This window comes from Lemur catta, chromosome 6 (assembly GCF_020740605.2).
Source record: "Lemur catta isolate mLemCat1 chromosome 6, mLemCat1.pri, whole genome shotgun sequence".
Taxonomy (NCBI): domain Eukaryota; kingdom Metazoa; phylum Chordata; class Mammalia; order Primates; family Lemuridae; genus Lemur; species Lemur catta.
Window position 1 is genome coordinate 7,584,756 of NC_059133.1, and position 23,231 is coordinate 7,607,986.

Below are 23,231 nucleotides of genomic sequence, written 5' to 3' on the forward strand. Positions count from 1 at the left end.
AACAGAAAGGATAATTGATGGAGAAGGTTCCTGTGGGAGGTGCAAGAGGGTGGGATCCAGGGTAATGGCTCTGCCTTGGGCAGGAGTAAGGACCAGCTTTCCTCTGGGGTAGGAGCAATGGCAGTGAAGGTAATGACAGACAGCAAACAACAAACCTCCACTATCTGGGCAGTAAGTAGAGAAAATTGGTGCTGACAGTGGAGTAGAAGGTGGCTTTTGCTGTTGGGGCCAAGGTATTGGTCTGTCACCAGCCTTTTTCTCTGAAGTCTTAACTATTAGCACATAAATTAACTGAAATCTTTCCCAACAACTCTGACCTTCCCTTTGTATACAGGCACCTGAAAGAGTAGTTTATAGCCGTTGTCTCCACTCTCTCATATTCCAGAGACTTCACAGCTTTCTGACTCTTATCACTAGCTCTCTTCAGAAAATGCCATTGCTAAAGTGATTTGTTTGCTTTTTGTTGTAGCTCAAATGAGCACTCTTTAGTCTTTATCCTGCTTGACCTCTGCGACATTTGCATGACATGGTTGGCCACAACCTCAGACCTGAAACTTCTCCTCCACTGACATCTGTGACATTACCCTTTTCTGGCTTTTTAAACTCTGCTTTTCCAGCCACTCCCTTTTTTGCTCAAACCCTTTGCTATCTTTTCTCCACCCACCTCTTAAATTTTGTTCCTCCCCAGCATTCAGCCCTGGAGGAGAGAGGCTAGATGTACTAGTAAGAAAGTCATTATTATATTTTATAGTAGGTCTTTGCGTGGTCATTTGTAGGGAGGTGATGGTAGGAGCAGAAATGGAAAATCCCTGAAGAGATTGTGAAATTATAAAGTGTAGAGTTCTAGAACAGAATAAATTCTGGAGTTAAAGGAGATGCTTTTTCATGAATGGGTGTACTGTGTGTTGAGAGAGTGGAGTGAGAAATTTACTTCTTAGATCTGTTTCACTTAGAAGCGTATTTTATATAGAAATTCAGTGGGATAGCAAAGGTCCTTACGGGGCAGTGGGCAGTAAAGGTCCTGATACCTCTATTTCTAGAACAGAGAAAGGGCATTAAAGACAGGAGATGCCCTTGGTTAACCCAACCCTACTGACCTAATTGGAAAAAGTTGATAAGTTCCAAGGGGTGTGTGTGTGTATACACACACACACACACACACACACACACACACACACACACACACACACACAGAAAGAGAGAGAGAGAGAGAGAGACAAAATCCTACTGTGGTGCCAGGGCTAGAGCATAGAGTCATTATCACAGCTTGCTGCAACCTCACACTCCTGGGCTCAAGCTATCTGCCTGTCCAAGCCTCCCAAGAAGTTGGGATTACAGGCACACGCCACCACACCTGGCTGATTTTTCTATTTTTTGTAGAGATCGGGTCTTGCTGTGTTGCTCAGATTAGCCTCAAATTCCTGGCCTTAAGTGATCCTCCTACCTCAGCCTCCAAAGTGCTAGGATTATAGGCGTGAGCCATCATACCCAGCTCAAGGGATATTTTTAAAATATTACTCTTCTGTCTTCTTCTAGGCTGAGCACTTAGGTCTAAAAGGTAAAACTGATCTGCTTGTGGATCATGTCCAGCCTGGGCTTGGAGAAGCCTGGAAAAATCTTTTCCCAAATATCTAATCCCATCCCTTTTGGCTTCATCTCAAAGAGTTGTGGCACCCATTGAATGAATGTATCACAATGGAAAATCATTTCTTTTACCAACTATATATTCATTCCTAAACAATATAGATTAGTTGAAGTTTGTGTGTTGTTTTTGGTTTTCTAGAGACAGGGTCTTTCTTTGTCACCCAGGCTGGAGTGCAGTGGTGCAGTCATAGCTCACTGCAACCTCCCAAGTAACTGGGATTACAGGCATGTGCCACCACACCTGGTTAATTTTTTTACTTTTTGTAAAGATGGGGCACTTGCTATGTTGCCCATGAGGCTCTTGAACTCCAAGCCTTAAGTGGTCCTCCCACCTCAGCCTTCCAAAGTACTGGGATTACAGGTGTGAGCAGTTGAAGTTTATATGAATGAAACTATTCTGTATTCTTCTTTTGCTCAGCGAATATAGAATTCATCCGTGTTGTAAATAACTGTAGTTCATCAATTTTTCATTGCTGTGAATGCTCCCATGGACAATTATTCCAAAATTAAAAAAAAAATCCATTCTGCCGGTGGACATTTGAGTTGGTTCCAGTTTTTGGCTATTACAATGTTGCTGTGAATGTTCTTCATGTGTTCTGGTGCACGAGTACATGCATATATACATAAGAATGAAAATTACTACAATATATATAGTAATATAAAATTACTAGGTAATGCTAAACTATTTCTCATAGTGATTGCATTTGTTTCTACACCATCCAGCAGTTTATGAAAGCTCCCACTGTTCTGTATCCTTGCCAGTATTTGGAATTGCTAGACTTTTTAATGTTTACCACTTTGCTGGGCATATGAAGATATCTTATTTTTACTTTACTGTTTTCTAATAAGGTTGAATATCTCTTCTTATATTTGTCGACCATTTAGATTTTGTGAAGTGGCAAGTTAAATCTTTTGCCTATTTTTTCTTTTGTGAAGTGGCAAGTTAAATCTTTTGCCTATTCTATTGTATTATTGAATTTTTTCTTGTTGAATAAAAGGAGTTCTTTAAATATTCTGAATACTAGTTTGTTGTTGCTTTAAATTTGTTGCAGGCCAGGCGCGGTGGCTCACACCTGTAATCCTAGCACTCTGGGAGGCTGAGGCTGGTGGATCGCTCAAGGTCAGGAGTTTGAGACCAGCCTGAGCAAGAGCGAGACCTCGTCTCTACTAAAAATAGAAAGAAATTATCTGGACAACTAAAAAAAATATATAAAAAATTAGCCGATCATGGTGGCGCATGCCTGTAGTCCCAGCTACTCGGGAGGCTGAGGCAGGAGGATTGCTTAAGCCCAGGAGTTTGAGGTTGCTCTGAGCTAGGCTGACGCCACGGCACTCACTTTAGCCTGGGCAACAGAGCAAGACTCTGTCTCAAAAAAAAAATAAAATAAAATAAATGTGTTGCAGGTATCTCATCCCACTCTGTGGTTTGTCTTTTTCTTTTTATGGTGTCTTTTGATTAAAAATTTCTAAATTTAATGTGATAGATATATGAGTATTTTATAGTTAGTGAGTTTTATGTCTTGTGTTTCTGGAAACAATTTTTTTGTATGGGGATAAGGTAAGGCACAATTTAATTTTTTTTCCAAATGGATTCCTGTTTATTGAAAACACTCTTCTTGCCTTACTGATCAGCAGAGCTAACCTTTTTTTGTATAGCAAGGACTTAACCTTTGTGTGGGGGTGTTTCTGAGCTCCATATTTGGTTCTGTTGGTCTATTTGTGTATGCCTACACCAGTATCTCACAGTTTTAATTATGATAACTGTAATAAGCCCTGTTATATGAGAGAAGTAAGTCCTCCCACCTTGCTTTTTCTCTTTCTTTTTTTTGTTTTCCGCTTTTTTTTTTTGAGACATAATCTCACTCTGTCACCTAGGCTAGAGTGCAGTAGTGTCATCATAGCTCACTGTATCCTGAAACTCTTGGGCTCAAGTGATCCTCCCACCCCAGCCTCCCAAGTAGCTGGAACTTGAGGTGTACTCGGCTAATTTTTCTATTTTTTGTAGAGACAGGGTCTCACTATGTTCCTCACACTGGTCTGGAACTCCTGGCCTCAAGCGGTCATCCCGCCTTGGCCTCCCAAAGTGCTAGGATTACAGGCAGACCTCCACCGTGTTCTTTTTTAAGAGTGTAGTTCTTGGTTGTTCTTGGTCTTTTGTGTTTCCATATGAATTTTAAAATCACCATGGGATTTTGATTGAATTGCATTATAAACCAATTTGGGGAGAATTGATATTTTTGGAATATTGTACTGCAAATGTGGTATATTTTTCACATTTATTCAGATCTTCTCTAACGTCTCCCAGTGAGTTTTTATAGTTTAATACTGTTGTAAATATTACTTTTGAAAAATTTTTATTTTCTAACTGTTGTTGCTAACCCCAAATATTGTTCTGAGAGATGTAACAGAGTTTTTGTACATCAGGTTGTGTAAAGAGAGGTAAGCAGGAGAGAACTGGAGTGAAAACGGACATATTTACTCCCCTTTCACAGTGGTCTTCTCCTTTGTGTAAGATTTAGGAAGTATTCATTTGTTTTTCACATGTGCAGCCTGTGGAAGAAAGGGCAGATGTTTTTTTTTTTTTTTTCTGTAAGTATACGAACTGTATCCTTTCATGCTGTAGTGTTGCACAGGAGGTACTAATTAATTGCTGGGAGAAGTAAAAATTTTGAGTGGGCAGTTTCTGATCTGAATTACAGTATTTTCTTTTTTTTTTTTTTTTTTTTGAGACAGAGTCTCACTTTGTTGCCCGGGCTAGAGTGAGTGCCGTGGCGTCAGCCTAGCTCACAGCAACCTCAAACTCCTGGGCTTAAGCGATCCTACTGCCTCAGCCTCCCGAGTAGCTGGGACTACAGGCATGCGCCACCATGCCCAGCTAATTTTTTCTATATATACTTTCAGTTGTCCAGATAATTTATTTCCATTCTTAATAGAGATGGGGTCTCGCTCAGGCTGGTCTGGAACTCCTGACCTCGAGCAATCCACCCGCCTCGGCCTCCCAGAGGGCTAGGATTACAGGCGTGAGCCACCACGCCCGGCCTGAATTACAGTATTTTCTTGAGGAAAGGAAAGAGATTTGTTAACTATGTTTCTCAGAAAGCCTGGTTTTCAGGGATTTTCTAGATTAGGTCTTCCAAGTGAAAATGCCCAAATCTTAAGCATGTCAGTTCGATAAATGATTCTGTTTACAATGTGATTTAGAGAATTTCATAACCTGTTTAATCCCAGTACTTAGAGACAATCAATTTCCCATTCTCACTTATTTATCACATATTATGCTAGACTTCTGGAGAACAAATACCAGGTAGAATTCCTGCTCCAAAAAAACAAAACAAAAACAAAAAAACAACTCCCAATGGATCCTATCTCCCAGAGAAAATTGTTGTTAGCATAGATTCATTTCCCTCCAGTGTTTTTCCAAATGTATGTTTTTAAAATAACTGAGCTAATACTATACACCCAATTCTGTGTTCTGCTTTTTGCATTTAGCATTGTAGCTTAAGATTTTTTATGTTACCGAAATATTTTTACAAGTAGCCTTTTTAGTGGGGTGCATAACATTCTATTCTGTGCCATCATTTCTTTAATTTCTCCCTTGACAATAGAATCATTTTCTGTTTTTCACACCTATACACTAATATTTAGATGAACATCTTCTACAGCTTTTTTTTGCATTTCGGATTATTTCCAAAAGTAGAGATATTGACATAAAGAATTTGACCATTTTAATATTGAAAAAGGTATTCAGTGACTATTAAGTGCCAACTCTGTGCTAAGTATTGGAGAGACAGTAATGAACAAGACAGATGAAGTTCTCATTGTCATGGAAGTTACAGGTCCATGAAAGAGAAAAGGATGAAACAAAGAGTTATACAAACTAATATGTAGTTACAAACTTTGGTAATTGCTTAAAAAAAAGCACAGATGTTATAACAGAATGACAGATCTAATAGTGATGGTTGTAATGTAGGTGAGGGGGTTGGTCAGGAAAGGCTTCTTTGATGAAAAGACATTTAAGCTAGTGGTTTGCTAAACAAAAGGAGTAGCATGTGTGAAGGCTGGAAGAGAAGGAGAAATGGGGAGCAGAGACAGGCAAAGGATATTGGGGAAAATTGGCAGAAAAAGAACCAGCATGTATACCAGTAGGAAGGAGTGAGGAAGAAAGTGATGTGAAATGAGTCTTAATAGTTAGGGGCCAAATCACACAGGTCTTTGTAGGCCTTGTTAAGAATCGAGATACTTGAGGCTGGGCGCTGTGGCTCATGCCTATAATCCTAGCACTCTGGGAGGCCGAGGCGGGAGGATTGTTTGACCTCAGGAGTTCGAGACCAGCCTGAGCAAGAGCGAGACCCCGTCTCTACTAAAAAATAAAAAGAAATTATATGGACAACTAAAAATATATATAGAAAGAATTAGCTGGACATGGTGGCACATGCCTGTAGTCCCAGCTACTTGGGAGGCTGAGGCAGGAAGATCGCTTGAGCCCAGGAGTTTGAGGTTGCTGTGAGCTAGGCTGACGCCACGGCACTCTAGCCCGGGCAACAAAGCCAGACTGTCTCAAAAAAAAAAAAAAAAAAAGAATTGAGGTACTTGAGAAATACACTGTCACAGTGGCCTATCAAGTTTTACTTCTGTCTACCCTGTATGAGTGCCTGGTTTGCTTATTAACATTGATAGTCTCACTTGTTAAAAAAAAACAAAACAAACTTTGCTAATTTGTTCGGTGAAATATTTTCATTTCAGTTTGTGTTTCGCTGGTTACTAGTGAGGAAGAACCTTTCCCCAGTTATTTGTAGCCAGTGGATATTTTATTATTCGTGATCATTCAATTCATATTTTTTACTCACTAAAACATTATTTTTAAGGTTTTTTCACAGGTACTCAGGTAACAGATTGGGAACCAATTGCCAGGAACATGTAGAAGAGTTTCATATTCGTTCCTTACTCTCAGTACTCTCGATAAGATGTCAAGACCAGGTTTCTTTTGGTGTTGTCATTTTATGATTCGTGGGTATATACATCTATGGAGTTGGAAATTTAAAAAGACTCGATAAACTCAGGTGCCGTTATGTTTTTAGAGCCACCTCACGTTATCCTTCCTGTAAGAAACAATTTGACTCTTGTAACTAGAATTATTTGCTGCTTTTTAAATACTTGTTTAGCTCGTGGTTTGTATTATTTAGCACTTCATTTTTTTCTTCTTTTTATTGTTGGTTAGAGATTTTCTACCCTACTTCACTGTAAAAAGGGTCTTGAGGCCAGAGACAGTGTAAGTCTGATTCATCCTTGTCTTTGTACCCCCACCGGTGTTGACATTGTTTGTAAGGACAGTATTTCATACATACAGTGTGAATGAGTTGGCTGTTCACATTAATATTTATGGCTAATGTAGCTTTACTATATCTCAAAAACTAAGCTAAAAATATAGCCTCCATCTGTCCTGAGTCCAAGGCAAGGAATAACATATCCATGGTGATGTGTGATCGTCCCTGGGTTCTTTAGCAGCAGTAGGTTGTGGTCATAGGAAGGGGGAGCTGCCCAAGGACCTGCAGCAACTTGCCTTGGTGCTGGGTTATGTTATCCTTTAGGTGTTTTCACTTTGCCCAACACCAGGTGTCTGGGGAAAAGTCAATTGGTTGGAGCCTATGAAATTTTGATATGATGATTACATTTTTTATAGAGTTGAACCTTGATAAACTCATGCATACACTTGTGAGAACCCAAATCAGAAATGGACACAGCAACAGAATTACATTTCAGTGCTCAGAAATCCCACAGAGATTATAAAAAGGCATTTGTTATTTCTGTGTGTACATGTCTATATTACATTTCATCATAGAAATTGATATCAGTTCTTGGTGAGGTTGACAGCTTTCTATGGTCACAGGTTATTTTGTAGGTAAGCTATGTTCTCTGTTTTTCTGATTTTTCCTATTTATTCCTTATAATTTTGGCATTTTTGTTGTCATTAGGACTTCCTGAGGGTATTATTGTGGATGTCCTTATTTATGTCAACCCTATACTTCAATACCTCATGTAGTTTTCTAAGTAATAGCACCTTCAGCATGTGTTCTAATCAAAATTTTAGCAGAGTACCTGCCCTTTTTGGATAGGTAGTGATTCTTTTGTTATGAACTTTCCTCATACTGTTTGAATTTTCTGTGATAAATAGAGCTTTTTGTTCCAGACACACTTATGAATGCTGTTATATGTCAGCCACTGAGCTAGATCTGGGAATGTGAGGAACTAAGCCATGTGGTAAAGAGCAGTGAAAGGAGGTAGGCACAGGTGCTGGGGGAGCCTAAAGGCGGGGTAGTTGGCATATGCATGTAGGCTGCGAGAAGGGTGGGGAGAGTGCCAGGATTGGAGAAGGCTTTCTGAAGAAGGCAGCACCTGAACTGAATTGTGAAGGATGACTAAGAACGAGTTGGTAGCAAGGATAGTTTTTTTTTTTTTTTGGTTGTTTGTTGTTGTTGTTGTTTTTTGTTTTTTTTTTTTTAGACAGAGTCTCGCTCTGTTGCCCAGGCTAGAGTGCCGTGGCGTCAGCCTAGCTCACAGCAACCTCAAACTCCTGGGCTCAAGCGATCCTCCTGCCTCAGCCTCCCAAGTAGCTGGGACTACAGGCATGCGCCACCATGCCTGGCTAATTTTTTTCTATATATATTTTTAGCTGTCCAAATCATTTCTTACTATTTTTAGTAGAGACGAGGGTCTTGCTCTTGCTCAGGCTGGTCTCGAACTCCTGACCTCGAGCGATCCTCCCGCCTCGGCCTCCTGGAGTGCTAGGATTACAGGCGTGAGCCACCGTGCCCGGCCCCAAGGATAGTTTTTAATAGAGGCAATACCAGAAAGAAGGAGCACAGTTCAGAAGCTGTTGCTGAAGTACACACTACCACCTGTGGGGTATTCTTGTCAAAAACTTTAACCTGAATTGGATCAGATTATATATCTAACTCCTAATTTACTGGAAATATGGGGAGATTGAGCAGCATATTAAATGACATCATGCAGACACAGCAAAATCCAAAATGGAGGAAACAGCCTGATTTCTTCAAACAATAAACTACAAGAAAAGAGGGAGGGGAAATCTGTGAATTGAAAGACACTTAAGGGACACATCAATGAAATGTAGTGTGTTGTCCCTGTTGGACTCTGATATGAATAAATCAACTCTAAAAATTTGAGAGAGCTGGAAAAATTTGAACACTCATTGGATAGTTGATAATACTAAGGGATTTTAAAAATTTAGGTGCGGTCATATGTTAAAAATTTTTTCTTGTCTTATACAGAATACAGAGGAAGTTAGGTGATGCCTGGAATTTGCTTCAGAGTGATCCAGTGCTGGCTAGGTGCTCTGTGTGTGTGTTGTAGGGGGTGGGGAAAGCATGGTAGGACAAATGAAACAGGTTTGGCCATGTGTTGATTAATTTTGAAGCTAAGTGATGGGTACATAAGCAATTTATTATGCTGTTGTTTTTTACCTTTGTGTAAGTTTGAAATTCTCTACAATAAGTTTTTAAAAAGCTTTTCCTATACTCCAGGCAAGAAATATTAATATTAAGGACCTACAATAGAACAATGGTTGTAGGGAGAGAACAAAAAATGAATTTGAGGAATATGTTGTGAGATAATTAGTTACATTTGGTAGTGAATTAGATGTTTAGCGGTAGAGGGAAAGCAGTCTAAGTTTATGGTTTGGGATCTGAATATTGTTACCTAAGATAGGGAAAATGGAAGTGGTATACCTTGAGGGGTTGGTGCAGGGTTACAATACTGGCAGTTTGCTTTTGGACACACTGAGTTTAGGATAGCCAGGTAGAGGTGCATAGTTGGAAGCTTACAGGTGAAGTCAGAGCTAGATAATGGATCAGTATTTAGGTGGTAAAAACCTTGAGAAAGGGTGAGATTGCCTAGGAAGAGTATGTAAAAGAGGAAAGGGATGCCCCTGAGGTGGCAGAGAAAGAGTTACTTAAGATTTTGAGAGGAAAGTAGGGAGGCAGGAAAGTAGGATTTTAAGAAAATCTAGGAAATAGGAAGTTTTAAGTAGAATGTGGAAACTCTGACATCCAGTAGGAAGGGTCAACTGGGATAAAAACCTATCTGGTTCCTTTTGATTATGAACATCGAAGGCCTTTGAGGAGTCTGTGTCAGGTTGGGATAGGAAACCTATATACTGTTATATTATTGTTAATTGTTAAACATTTGTTAGTAACTATGAAAAACTGTTAAGCACTTAAAAACTATATTGATATCCTGCAGTATCATGTCCCTTTAGAGTGAATTAGTAGAGACTGCAGACCACATTAAATTTGTGTTGATTAGCTAGAGTTACCATTAGAAGCAAAGCTTTTATTTTATTGGAAATTAAGATTGTTATCCTTCATTCCCTTAGTGCTATTAACTTGAAAGTCATCTTCATTTGTGCAGAGGCCTTGTTAAAGTTTAGTTTAGTTCTTTTTCCATGAAGTGTTGCTCATTTGCACAAAAAACAGTGGAACTGAAGCTGTTATAGGGCTTCAAAGTTTTAGAATTGTGAAATCTGTTTTAAAGTTTGTTTTCATAATGATTCTGTTGTTGTGCTGATGTTCTTGAGCAGCAGTCCCCAGCCTTTTTGGCACCAGGGACTGGTTTCATGGAAGACAGTTTTTCCACAGGACAGAGGTGCGGGAGCTCAGGCAGTGATGAGTGGCCTCCTACTTGGCCATGGCCTCAGGGTTGAGAACTACAGCTCTTGAGGGTAAATGCAAAATCTGAACAATAGGCAAAGATTACCTGGCTTCTTGTTTTCTTCATTTTTCAACATTACTTTTTAAGATTTCCTTCTAAAAAATTGTTTTTACTTGGCTCCTTTTATTCCAGAATGCAGATGAGATAATGGATGTGGAATTCCTATGAAAAAGTGAAATTAACTGAAATGTGCTGTTTTATTGTTACTACCACCACCTGACTGTCAGTATCTCCTGTGGGGCCAGAACAGTGACACTTGTGGCATCACAAACAGTCTTCTATAACAAAGAGAGGAGTTTTGGCAGGAGGGAAACAGTCCTCTGCCCTTCCTATCATCTTCTATGGAGGAATCTTACAATTTTGTATTTATTTTCCTGTAAGTACAGAACTGTGAGAACTTGTTTCCTTTGAAAAAGCCTCACACAGCAAATTGTGCAGCCCACATAGGGACAAAGGAATGACTCAACCTTTTAAGGGATGGTTTTCCCTTAGTTGCTAACCTCTGACCAGACTACCATGTGGTCTGAGAGTTGAAATTTACCCATTTTTCATAAGACAGTTTGAGAGTTTGGTTGCCAGAAGGGGCCAGTGAGAACACTTCTGCCTTCCCAGAGCAGCATGTAGCCCACACTGGCTGCTACTCCGTTGCCTGTTGAGTCATTCCCACAGTTCTATATAGAGCTTTTCTGGCTTTTCTTTTAAACATGATGTTCTTGGAGTGAGAAAGAAAGGAAGTTTTTCTTTCTTCCACAGAATCTCCCACCTCAAATCTGCATTGCTTTCTCTTTTCTAATAACAGAATATTGCCCTCAATCATTCTGAGACTGTTTTCTCTTAAGGTCTCCTAGTGCTTTCTTTTATGATTTGTTTCACTATGTAAGTGTTAAGGTATCCTCTAGGCTGAGTCTGCAACAGCGGACTTTCAAGATACAGGCTAATACTTAACCAAAAAGATTGAGGAATTCTAGATAAACATACCAAACATGAATTTCTAATTTCAACTCTTTAAAAATCAATCAAATATACTAAAAATGCATCTTAATATCATCATTATAAATATCAGTTCGTAGTAAGTACTGTGAAGGGAATGAATAATAAGCTTTTAATTTTGGGTAAATAAAAACTTGCTATAATTTAAAAGGATTTTAGTTTTTGTTTTTACAATGGAAGGTAAAATTCCTATGTTTGTTCTTATTCAGAAGATTTGCTCTGTGCTGGTGGAAAAAGGATTGAAGTTTCTTTATTAGAAAAGAGAAATTCTAAAATATTAGAACTATCTTCCTTTGTGTTTCGTATATCCAGCATGATGAAAAAGTATTTTAGAAAAGTCAAATAGCATCAGTATGCTGTCTATTCACAGATCACATGTGTCACATAGGCATAAGTAAAGGGCTCTTTTAAGGGATTGACAGATCTGAAAGACAGATTATAACTCGGGAATGTATTCAGTTGACTTTTTGAAACAGATATTTTAATTGAAGTGGGGGTGGAGAAATAGTTGAGTTTCTGTAGTTAAATGTTCAACTTCCTTAGCCTGTTATCTATAAATATCACAGATGAAAAAGCCATTGGAATTCTTCTCCAGAAAATTTACTTAGTTTACATATTTATTTGTGTGTATATGTCTATATGTGTTTAATCCCCATCCCCATTTCTCATTAGTGGGAAATTGGACTGCATCTTTCACAAGATTGAATTGTTTGGATTGTGTTTAATCTGTTGCTCTAAACTGCATTAGCAGCAGTCTATTATAGTAGGGTTTTGAACAAAACCTCATCTTCTGTTCTTAAAAAGAGACAAAAAAAAACAGTTGATCTGTTTTCTGAAAGTCTCTTTATGTATGTCTCTCCCCTCCCCCAGAGAGGAATAGCAAGGGGAGGAGCTTACTCACTGTTCTAACCACACTTCGTATGTCTTAACTTGAGTGCTTTTTGGTTTCCTGTCGGCAGTAATTCAACTCTGTGCCATCTTGACTTGTCTGAAGGGTGGATAAATTGGTAACTGCACTGAGAAGGGGAGTGAGTTCTCACAGTCTGATTTGAGCATAAGGCATGAGATTGAATTTGTGAAAGCTTTCCGTAGCCTCTGAAGACATCTTTTTCTGTGACATTAACTTTCTTCATTATATTTGTGGGCTGTTGTTTCTAAGAAGAATCCATCATGACTCTGCTGGAACCTGAGATGTTAATGATGGCCGTACAGTCAGGTAATTCCAGTATTTCCTACAGATCATATTTGCCATAGATGACTTCATTTTTTCTTTTCTTTTCTCAGTTTGAATCTGGATTTCAGCCATAGACTTCTTAAAAAAAGGTTGGGCATATTTGTACTATTGACAGAGATGGAGAGGAAGAAAAAACATAAATTGTCCAGTAAATGTGCTGCATCTTCAGGTTTTTATTGTAAAAAAATTAATAATTTTTCTCTAATTGCAAATTTTAGTTATTCAGACATAGCTTTGAATTAGATGTGCACTGATCTTAAGACTGTTCAGTGAGGAGACCTATTTAAGAAGAAAAAACTATTTGTCTTTAATCAATTATTTTATTATCTGTGGCACTACTTTTAATAAAGAACAGTTAAATTGTTTTTGCAGTTTTATATATTACTGTCTCTAATCACCAATCTGCACTCTATTTTTGTGTCTTTATGAAGTATATTTTACATTTTTTTCTTAGGTGTTCTTTTTCTTTTGTGGTATAACCTTTATATATCATCTTTTGGTTCTGTGAAAATGCTCTTGATAACACATAGGATTGGGACTAAGTTTTGGAAGTGAGGAAGTTTGAGCAAGAAGGCAGTCAACAGAAAGAATGCAGAATTTAAAAAATTCTATCGCTAAAAACAGTTTTTCAACTCAGAAGTGTCTTTTAAAACATTTTAAAATTCCAGTTAGTTTTAAATGGTTTCTTTTAGTGTTTTTAAACTTGTAAGTCAGATATCTAAAAATAGGGAATGTTCTTTTGTTATTTTTAGACTTCTACTAAAATGTAATCTGTAGTGTTTTCTTGTTTCAGTGCATATCTTAAAAGATTCATACAACTGGCTTTTGGGAACCTCTTCCCCATCCACTGGCCTTCACTCAAAGTAGAATAAGACTCCTTGGTTCTGGCAGATACTGTCTAGGGAAGAATTGGTTTCACTGTTCTCCTTGGGGAGTGCTTAGGTAGTATGTTGAAAAACACAGATATACATCAGTTGAAAATAGGATCAGATGCTATCAGGTTAATAAGCTTTATGGACAGGAAAGGGGCAAAGAGGAAAGATACCACTACCATTTTGTTCTTTCTGGTTTTACTAATATGACCATAAAGAGTCATTTATTAGTTGAATTTTTCTGTTCATAAAGGCTGTGTGTTTCAGGTTGTCTTTCCCTCCCACAGATCTGTTGGGCTTTGTGTTCTAAACAAGATAGTATGCTTATCTGAATGTTTCCCCTCTGTCTTTGATGAAAAAATTCCCAATTAAACTGACTTGGGTTTTGTTTAGTTTTGTTTTTTTGAATTTTTTTTTTTTATTTTTCTGTATTCCAGTTCTATGCTGTGTGGGGGGCAAGTGCATGTTTTATTTTGAGTGGCAGATTTTAGCATTTGAACTGTCTCTACCTTCTTTGATCACCTTGTTACTTACAGATCATTTCAGTCCAGTAACTAACTTTTCTTTATAAAGGTTAAAAGTTTGTTTGCTTTCCTCTAAGGTGATCTCAGTGTTCCCAGCCCTGAAAGGGAAAGGGATGTACTTGGTATTTTCTTGTCTTGCCTAAGAGCTGTTTTTCCCACAACATATGTTGGGCAGAACTAACAACCCATCTGTTGAACCAGCTACTTCATAAAACTTTCAAAGGATAATACTATGTAAGACAAGTATGGATGAAATTGACAAAGGTGTTGGATACAGGTAGAAGGAAAAGTCTGCCAAGAATAGCATGAATGTGAACTTCTTTCTTTCTTTTGCTTATTGTCTGTAAAAGGAGAGAAACTGTGTATAGGAAGGAGTAATTGCAAACTGATTTCTCCAGTACCTGTTGTTCCTGAATGTTCAAAAGCTTTAATAATGTGTTGGTTTTGTAAAATTGTTACCTTCTTCAGCAGTGTTATAGCTATTGGCTGGATTGTAACTGTAATAGGACAGTTATATAGTAACATGTTGCAGTCATTTATGATAGGAAATGAAAAAGCGTCTGTTATGAGATCTCAGTGAACCAAAAGCCAACCATTCTTCTGGATATTCAAGACAGTTAGACTGTATGTGTGCCATAGATTTTCTAGCAGTAGAATATTTTCACTTCCATGAATATATGCTTTATAAGTGAGACTACTGTTTAATGAGATTTTTAAAGTCTAAACCTCTTTAGACAGAATTCAAGGTGTGAAGTTTTTACCTGAAGTCAAATTTTAGGATATTGAATACGATAGCAAATTCCAGGGTACATTTGTATATTTATTAACAGTTTTCATTCAGTATTTGGAGCTTGGAGATGTTGGTGAGGCATGCTTGTGTATATATAAAGACTTTCATCCTCCCTACTGATGGTGGTCTCTTACTGATCCTTTGGAGCCAGTCAGATGCTGCCTTTCTGTGTAACCTACCTCAGTAGAGTCAGCCCTTCCTCCTCTCTGTTCCTGTACTACTACCTTTATAATGTACTCGAATTGTCATTTTTACATGTCTTCCTATTTAGATTATTAGTTTCTTAAGAGCAATACATTCATCTATATATTGGCTCCTGATGTTGGCACATGGCGGACACTGAGTAAGTATTTTTGAATGAATAAGAATGATAAAATTTGGTTTGACATATTTCCCCTGATACATAGGCATACACCTTTAGATCAAGATTTTATCAAAGTATTTTGAGATCTGTTTTCACACTAAAACATGAATCCTATAACTGCTATCCTGTATTTTAGGCAGTCCTTGCCCAAAGTAAGTGCTATTGAAAGCATGACTTTCAAAGTTAAAATTCTTTTGCATCTCAGAATGCGCAGTGTGCCCTGTCTGTCTATGGTGTGTATTGCTGAATCTTAAGCGTTCCGATCAAGCCACAATCAGAGCCCGTATCACTACTGTGGAAACCTATCTGGATCATCATCATTAGAAAATGAATAATCTGAGGTGGGCATTATGGAATTTCTGAAGCTAAGGCTAAGGGAATGTTGGGGCATAGCATTGACTCTGGTATATTTTAGAATGGAGGAATGCTAGGGCTCAGCTCTTGACAGCTAATATATAAGGCAGGCCCTGTGCCAATATCCAGCCAGTGCTTAGTGTATAACTCTATAGCAGTTCACTTGTAGAGAGTGAAGTATTGAGACAATTCCCTAGGTATGCTTTGGTCCCATGACGTACATCTGATCTTGATAAGGCACAGTTAAGGAGTCAGTTTGTTTTTTTCTATGTCTCTCTTGTGCGTATATGTGCGCATACCAACACCCACACATTTGTCCATGCATAAGATGTCTCTGAAAGGACCACAAGAAACTGGTAACAGTAGCTGCCTCAGGGAAGGGGGATGGGGATCTGGAAGAATAGATTGGAAGAGAATTTTTGTTTGACAAAAAACTGAATTCTCTTTTAAGTTTACTATGGGACTACTCCATAAATGCAAAGGAATATATAGAGTATTATATATATGAAATTTGACACAAACTCATACCCACTATGCGACCTAAGAAATAGAGCACAGCCTGAGAAATAGAGCACAGCTTATACACTGAAGTCCTCTAAGTGTCCTCTGATTTGTCCCTCAGAAAATGGTTTTGCTTGTTTTTAACTGTATACCTTTTAAGTCTTTTATGTTTTATATCATATGCATGTTATCTATTCAAAAATATTCGTTAGTTAATTATTTTAAAAATTATCTCCTCAGTCAGTTTATTCTCTCATCCGTTGATGTCTGTATACTTAATTCCTGCATATTTCTTTAACTTATGGTTCACTAGTCATTATAATTTGCCTCTGAACTGTATATTTTAGAATAGTGTGGGGTGGAGAGAGGGGAGCAGTAATTAATAAAAATTTAGGATTGAAGGAAGGATGGTGGGGCAAAAAGGGCAGATTGTGAGCAGATAAATTTTGCCCTTTTTTGGTGACTTGTTAACTGTTTAAGGGACACTCCCCATTTGGGTTCACATCACTCAAAGATCTACAGAGTTGCTGAAAAACTCCGGACCCTTCAGCAATACCTGCTTTTTAAATCTCTTAATACTCTAAATATTAATGTAGGCTTTTAAAAAACATACTTTTGTTTATATTTAAGGGATTTGAGAGCTTGAAGGAAACCTTAGGTATTTTCTTGTTCTTCCCTTTATTTAAGATGAGGAAATTGGCCTGTTGAGGTTAATTTATTTCCTGAAGTTACATAAATAATTAGTGTCAGAGATGGAAGGAGAATTCATTTCCTTACTCCCGGGCCAGTGTTCTTTCTGCTATAACATACTTTAAAAGAAACCATCAGAGACCTCTAATGTATGAGATTGTTTACAATTTTTCCCAGAGATCTTGGTTTTCCTCAGGTTTTTCCATTGTAGGTTTCTCCCACTACTCAGATTGACTCACATCTTAAGAGGCGGAGGTAAAAAACCAATGCCTGGGTGTCTACCTCCTGCCCCCTGGGGAGTGTAGTCAGAATACTGCAGACTCTGTAATTCTCTGGTGGACCTGTGTCTTGCTGAGTCCTCTCTGGCCTGGATAATGATCTCATATCTTGATGATGATCTCAGAAGACAGGTAGGCAGACAGAAAGCTGTTGTCATCAGTATTCTGGCTTCCATCTTACTGCGCTTTCTCTGACTCATTGATTTATCTGGGGTCCTCTTAGAGTTAGGACCCAGATCAAAGGAATTTGAATTCATCTGTCTACATCTTTTTCTCACCTCCTTTTTGTTTCTTTTTGGATGAGGTAAGCTGTCAAGACCATGAACCACAGTTTTAGCTTTATTAAAATAGTGCCAAAATAAATAAAGGTGAGACTCATACAGTCTTGTTTTTTTTTTTTTGGAACTTCATTTTTATGATTACCACAGGCATTATTTTTGACAGGATTTTCTTTATGATAACAAGGAAAATAATACTAAGAAACCCCACTCTGCCATCAACAACAACAAAACAACTTTCTTTGCTATGTACTCTTCAAGCTAAAGCAGTAGTATCAGGCTGAGCTCTTGATGTCAGTGGTCTGGGCCATTCTTAATCTCATGGCACAGTCACATAAATGGATAGTGGTAGCAGCAGGGTAAGTACAGAGGGCCTAGAAAAGAGGCATACATGGCAATTACAAAGTGCAAATAAATTCAGTAGTGAAATTTTTATAGTCATAATTTTAAAGTATTTTTGTGTATATTATTTGATCTTCATGACAACTCTTTGTGGTATGTGTATCTTTACAATTTACAGAGGAAACAGGCTCAAAAGCTTAAGGACTCATAGTACATGATCCATTTAAGTTTCTTTTTTTTTTTTTTAAGAAATGGGGCCTCAGGCCACTCGGGCCTGTAATCCTAGCACTCTGGGAGGCCAAGGCAGAAGGATCAGGAGGGCTGGAGCTTAGGAGTTTGAGACCAGCCTGAGCAAGAGTGAGACCCTGTCTCTATTAAAAATAGAAAAAATTAGCTGGGCATGGTGGCATATGCCTGTTGTCCCAGCTACTGGGGAGGCTGAGGCAGGAGGATCACTTGAGCCCAGGAGTTTGAGGTTACTGTGAGCTAGGCTGATGCCACAGCACTCTAGCCTGGGCAACACAGTGAGACTTTGTCTCTAAAAAAAAAAAGAGAGAGAGATGGGGGCCTCACTCTTTCACTCAGGCTGAAGTGCAGTGGTGCCATCATAGCTCACTGCAGCCTTGAAATCCTGGACTAAAGCAATCCTCTGCCTCAGCCTCCCAAGTAGCTAGAACTATAGGCACATGCCACCACAGCTGGCTTTTTTTTTTTTTTAAGAGGTGGGGTCTTGCTCTGTTGCTCAGGCTGGTCTTGAATTCCTGGCCTCAAGTGACCATTTAAAAATAAGGTCAGGTCCTATTCTTCCTCACTCAGAACCTACCAGTGGTTCCCGTTCCTTATAGTGCTCTACAAGGTCCTACATGATGTGCTCCCAGCCCTGCAACTCTCTGATTTCATCTTCTCTTCTCTCCCTTGCATATTTTACCCCAACCATATTGGCTTCTTTGTTGTCCCTGAGCACATCAGCTGCCATTTCAGCCCTTTTGTACTTGCTATTCCTTCTACTTAGAGCACTCTTCCCTGAGTAGCCTTATGGCTTGCTCTTTCACTCCCTTCAGATCTTTGTTCAAATGTTACTTTTCAGTTAGGCCTTCCCTGACCAAAATCCTGCTTTTATTTTTGTTCATACTGCTTATTTAACAGAATACATGATTCATTTGTTTTTTGATTACTGCTATCTCTCCCTACTAGAATATAAGTGCTACAAAGTGTGGGATTTTTCTCTTTTGTTTTCTTCTGTGTGTAGAAGAGTACCTGGCACATAGTAAGCACTCAATTCTTGAATAAATATTTAGAATTTAGAATATGTTTTAGGTACTTATGTTCCTGAGACTATGCCTTTTAACTATTTGTGTAGCATGTCCAAACTGAAGAGGCACTGTAGTATAGTACATTGGTTCTGGAGGGTGGTCTGAGGACCCCTTGATGTCCCTGAGACATTTTCAATGGATGTGGTATCAAAACTTGTTATATTTATGCTAAAATGTAATTTACCTTTTTTACTGTTGTCCTCTAATGAGTGTAGTTTTCTAGAGCTACATAATATATCTCAACAGATGAATGCAAAATCAGATATGAAAATTTACTTTTTAGTAAATATTACATTAGAGATTTATAAAATGATAAAATAATTCCACTCTTTTTACTGTTTTTTTGTTTCGGAAAATTATAAGAGTTTTCATAAAAATACATGACTTATGTTAACATATAATGGAGTTTATTATTGGTTGTAATTATAATGGGTTTGTTTAAAATGTTTTCAGTTTTAAATTCTAATATGATAAATACTGTTAGAGATAACCCACATAAACAAAAACTCTTTGAAGTCTTTAGTAACTATAAGAGGATAAAAGAGTCTTGACACCAGAAGTTTGAAAAGTACAGGTATAGTGTTTAAGAGAATGGACTTTGGAACCCAGGTTTTCTGGTTCTGCCACCTATTAGCTGTGTGACCTTGGTTAAATTACTTAACCTCCCTGTGCCTGTTGCTTCATCATAAAATTATAAACCTACCTCAGGAACTTATTGTAAGTATTAAATAAGTTAATATATGTAAAATGCTTATAACAGTTCCCAGCACATAGTAAGTTCTTTATGTTTTTTGATGTTTTTGTAGTTGTTTATTGTTTTTGAGATTTTGAATACTATAAGATAAAGGTAGTTTTAAAAAAATATTTCTTTGTTAACTTTGAAGTACTTCTGGGAATTTGTTCTGAGGAAACTACAAAACATATGTAAGATTTATATATAAGGTTGTTTAAAGCAACATTTTTTATAATAGTGAAAAAACAGAAACAACTGGAAACAACCTAAATTTTAACCATAGGAGATTGGTTAAGTATCTTATGGTACCTTCGTATGATTGGATGCTAATGTGGTCATGAGATTATTTAAAAATGTGGAATAATGTTTACTGTTTATATAATTCTAGAAAAGTGGCTGTAAGGCTATGTACCAGAATATTAATAACTGTCACTGCGTAATGGGATTTCATAGGGGCTTTTTTATTTTTCAATCCTTTGGGTTTTCCAGTAAGAGTAGCTGGAAATACAGTGTCTTGGATTAAGAGCGAGAACTGTTCATTTGGGACCTAAACAGTCAAAGCACTCTACTGACCAAACAACGCATGATTAAGCTGTTGCCTTTGATTAGTCTAGTTTGTATAAATCTCTTTTACGTTTTTGCCTTTGTTTCTATTTTGTAAAATTTATTGAAATTTATCTTTGCAGCGTTAGTGTTAGGACATGTTCTTGCCAAAGCAGTAGATCCTTCCTGTGTACACTAATTTACTCTCAATTTGCTGACCCTTTCAGAAGTTTTTATAAACTAAAAACACATTAGTTTTTTTGTTTGTTTTTGATGGGTAAGAACAATCTGATGACTGTTAGGGATAAAATGGTAGTGTTAGTATAAAATGTTTTAATTATTGGAAAATGTGTTTCTATAATAGAATTTGTTGACCCCAGGATGTGAAAATCCTCTTAACAATCCATGTACTGTTTATCAGAAAGCCAAGACTCCTGTTGCCCATTTTTGCCTGGCAAATAGCATCTTGAGCACTTAGGTTGAAGAGTAAAAATATTAATTAAATTAACCTTGATTTTCTAAGCTGTTATCTTAGTATATTCTCTTGAGAATCAATTAGATTATATTCCTCAGAACAGTGCTATGAGACTCATTTATTTGGTTGTGTAAGGTATTTGAAACTTAGGTATTAACATTGATTAGGGGCCAGGTAAGGTGGCTCAGGCCTGAAATCCCAGCACTTTGGGAGGCCTCAGCAAGAATATGACTTAAGGTCAGGAGTTTAAGAACAGCCTGGGGAACAAGACCCCCATCTCTATGAAAGAATTTAAAAATTAGCTGGGCATGATGGCTTGTGCCTATAGACCTAGCTATTCGAGAGGCTGAGGCAGGAGGATTACTTAAGCCCAGGAATTCAAGGTTATGGTGAGCTATGATCACATCACTGCACTCCAGCCTGGGTGACCAAGCAAGACCGTGTCTCTTTAAAAAACATAAAACAAACAAACAAAAAAACATTAATTAGGCTACCCAAACAGATGCCATGTCCTCAGTTTTCTAACACCTTGTCACTCAAAGTATTAATATGTTCTAAGGCTAGCAGCTTTTGTATTACCTGGAAGCCTGTTAGGAATGCAGAATCTCAGACTCAGCCCAGACCTACATACAGAATCAGAATCTGCATTTTAACAAGATTCTCATGTGCATATTAAAGTTGAGAAGTTCTGTTCCAACGCATATTTTATTTTTATTGACTTTGTTTTTGAGGTGAACAGGTAAAATGAAGATGATTTTTTGGTGTATTTTCTGGGTAGTAAGTGCTGCTTAAAATGATAAAAATCAGGAGATACAAATACATTGATTGGAAAGATTATATTATGTCTAATTAGTGTGGAACATAGGATAAAACAGGCAACAACAAAGCAAACCTACTCTTAGTATAGTGCTCTGCTTTAGACAAATGTTCAAAATTTGACCACTTTTTTTTTTTTTTGCCATTTTTTCTTGACTTTCCAAAGAAAGAACAAATGGCCTTATTATTGGCATTCTAGGATGTTTAACTGGGAAGGGAATTTACAGATGCCCTGATACAAAACCATGGTTTTACAGGTGAACAGACTGGAGACTAAGAATGTTAAGTGACTTATCCAAGTTCATATAGCATGAACTCTTCATGACCTGATTTTCAAATTACTGATCTTTGTACCTCCTTTGCTACCCGTTGTATTGTCACCTATGGTTAGTTGTTTCTGTTGATGTTGGTTGAAACCATACTGAACATACACAAAAATTCATTTGGAGTGGGTCTTAGACTTAAGTTTAAAAGCTAAAGGTCATGAAAAGTATGAACTATAAAGAAAAAGTTCTTAAACTGGACTTTATCAAGTTTAAACACTTTTTTCCCTCTTCGTACGCTGTTGAGAAAATAAAAAGGCAAACCATATAACGGTAGAAAATATTTACAACACATATATCTAGAATTTATAAAGAACTCTTTTATATATATATATATATTTTTTTTAATTTTATTTTATTTTATTTATTTTATTTTTGAAACAGAGTCTCTGTTGCCCGGGCTAGAGTGCCATGGTGTTAGCCTAGCTCACAGCAACCTCAAACTCCCGGGCTCAAGCAATCCTCGTGCCCCAGCCTCCCGAGTAGCTGGGACTACAGGCATGTGCCACCATGCCCAGCTAATTTTTTCTTTATATATTTTTAGCTGTCCATATACTTTCTTTTTATTTTTTAGTAGAGACGGGGTCTCGCTCTTGGTCAGGCTGGTCTCGAACTCCTGAGCTCAAATGATCCACCTGCCTCAGCCTCCCAGAGTGCTAGGATTACAGGCATGAGCCACCGTGCCTGGCCATAAAGAACTCTTAAAACTTGATAAAACAAGCCAATAAAAAATGGATAAAAGACTTGACCAGACACTTAAAAAAATATACAAATGGCCAATAAGCACATGACAAGTTGCTTAACATCATTGGTCATCAATAAAATGCAAATTGAAACCACAATGAGATACCACTGCATACTCACTAGAATAGCTAAAACTAAAAAGACTGACAATACCAAATGTTGGCAAGGATATGGAGCAACGGAAACAGCTAGTGGAATGTAAAGTGGTGTATAACTACTGTGGGAAAACAATTGACAATTTCTTGTAAAGTTGAACATATTTAACACGTAACCCAGCATCCTATTACTAGGGTTTTACGCAAGAGAAATAGAAGCATATATTCACATTTGTATTGAGGGTTCATAGAACTTTATTCTTAGTGACCCAGAACTGGAAACAACCCAGATGTCCGTTTACAGGTGAAAGGATAAATTGTGGTATATCCATAAAGTAGAATACTACTAGCAGTAAAAGTGAACAGACTACTGAAGCACTGTTTTGATGAATTTAAAAAAAACATTATGCTGAATGCAAGAAGCAAGACTCGAATGCATACTGAATGATACCATTTAAGTGACATTGTTAAAAATGCAAGCTGTGGAATACTACTTAGTAACTTAAAAAGAGGGGAGGGGCAAACCTTTTGATAAATAAAACACCCTAGTTAACTCTCAAGAATTATGCTGAGTTGGCCTGGCGCGGTGGCTCACGCCTGT

The 23,231-nt window shown here is 37.7% G+C and overlaps 1 protein-coding gene across 5 annotated transcripts in view; it reads left to right on the forward strand.

Moving 5' to 3' along the window:
• MRTFA (myocardin related transcription factor A) overlaps positions 1-23,231 on the forward strand; it is a 181,449-nt gene that overhangs the window by 68,232 nt on the left and 89,986 nt on the right. The window contains exon 1 of one of the 5 annotated variants that reach the window (XM_045554841.1): positions 12,274-12,577. The exons of the other annotated variants lie outside the window; for them this stretch is intronic. Within the exon in view, the coding sequence (XP_045410797.1) occupies positions 12,532-12,577 (46 nt within the window). The 5' untranslated portion in view covers positions 12,274-12,531. Of the gene's footprint in view, positions 1-12,273; positions 12,578-23,231 lie in introns of those variants that run through there. 5 annotated transcript variants of the gene reach the window in all.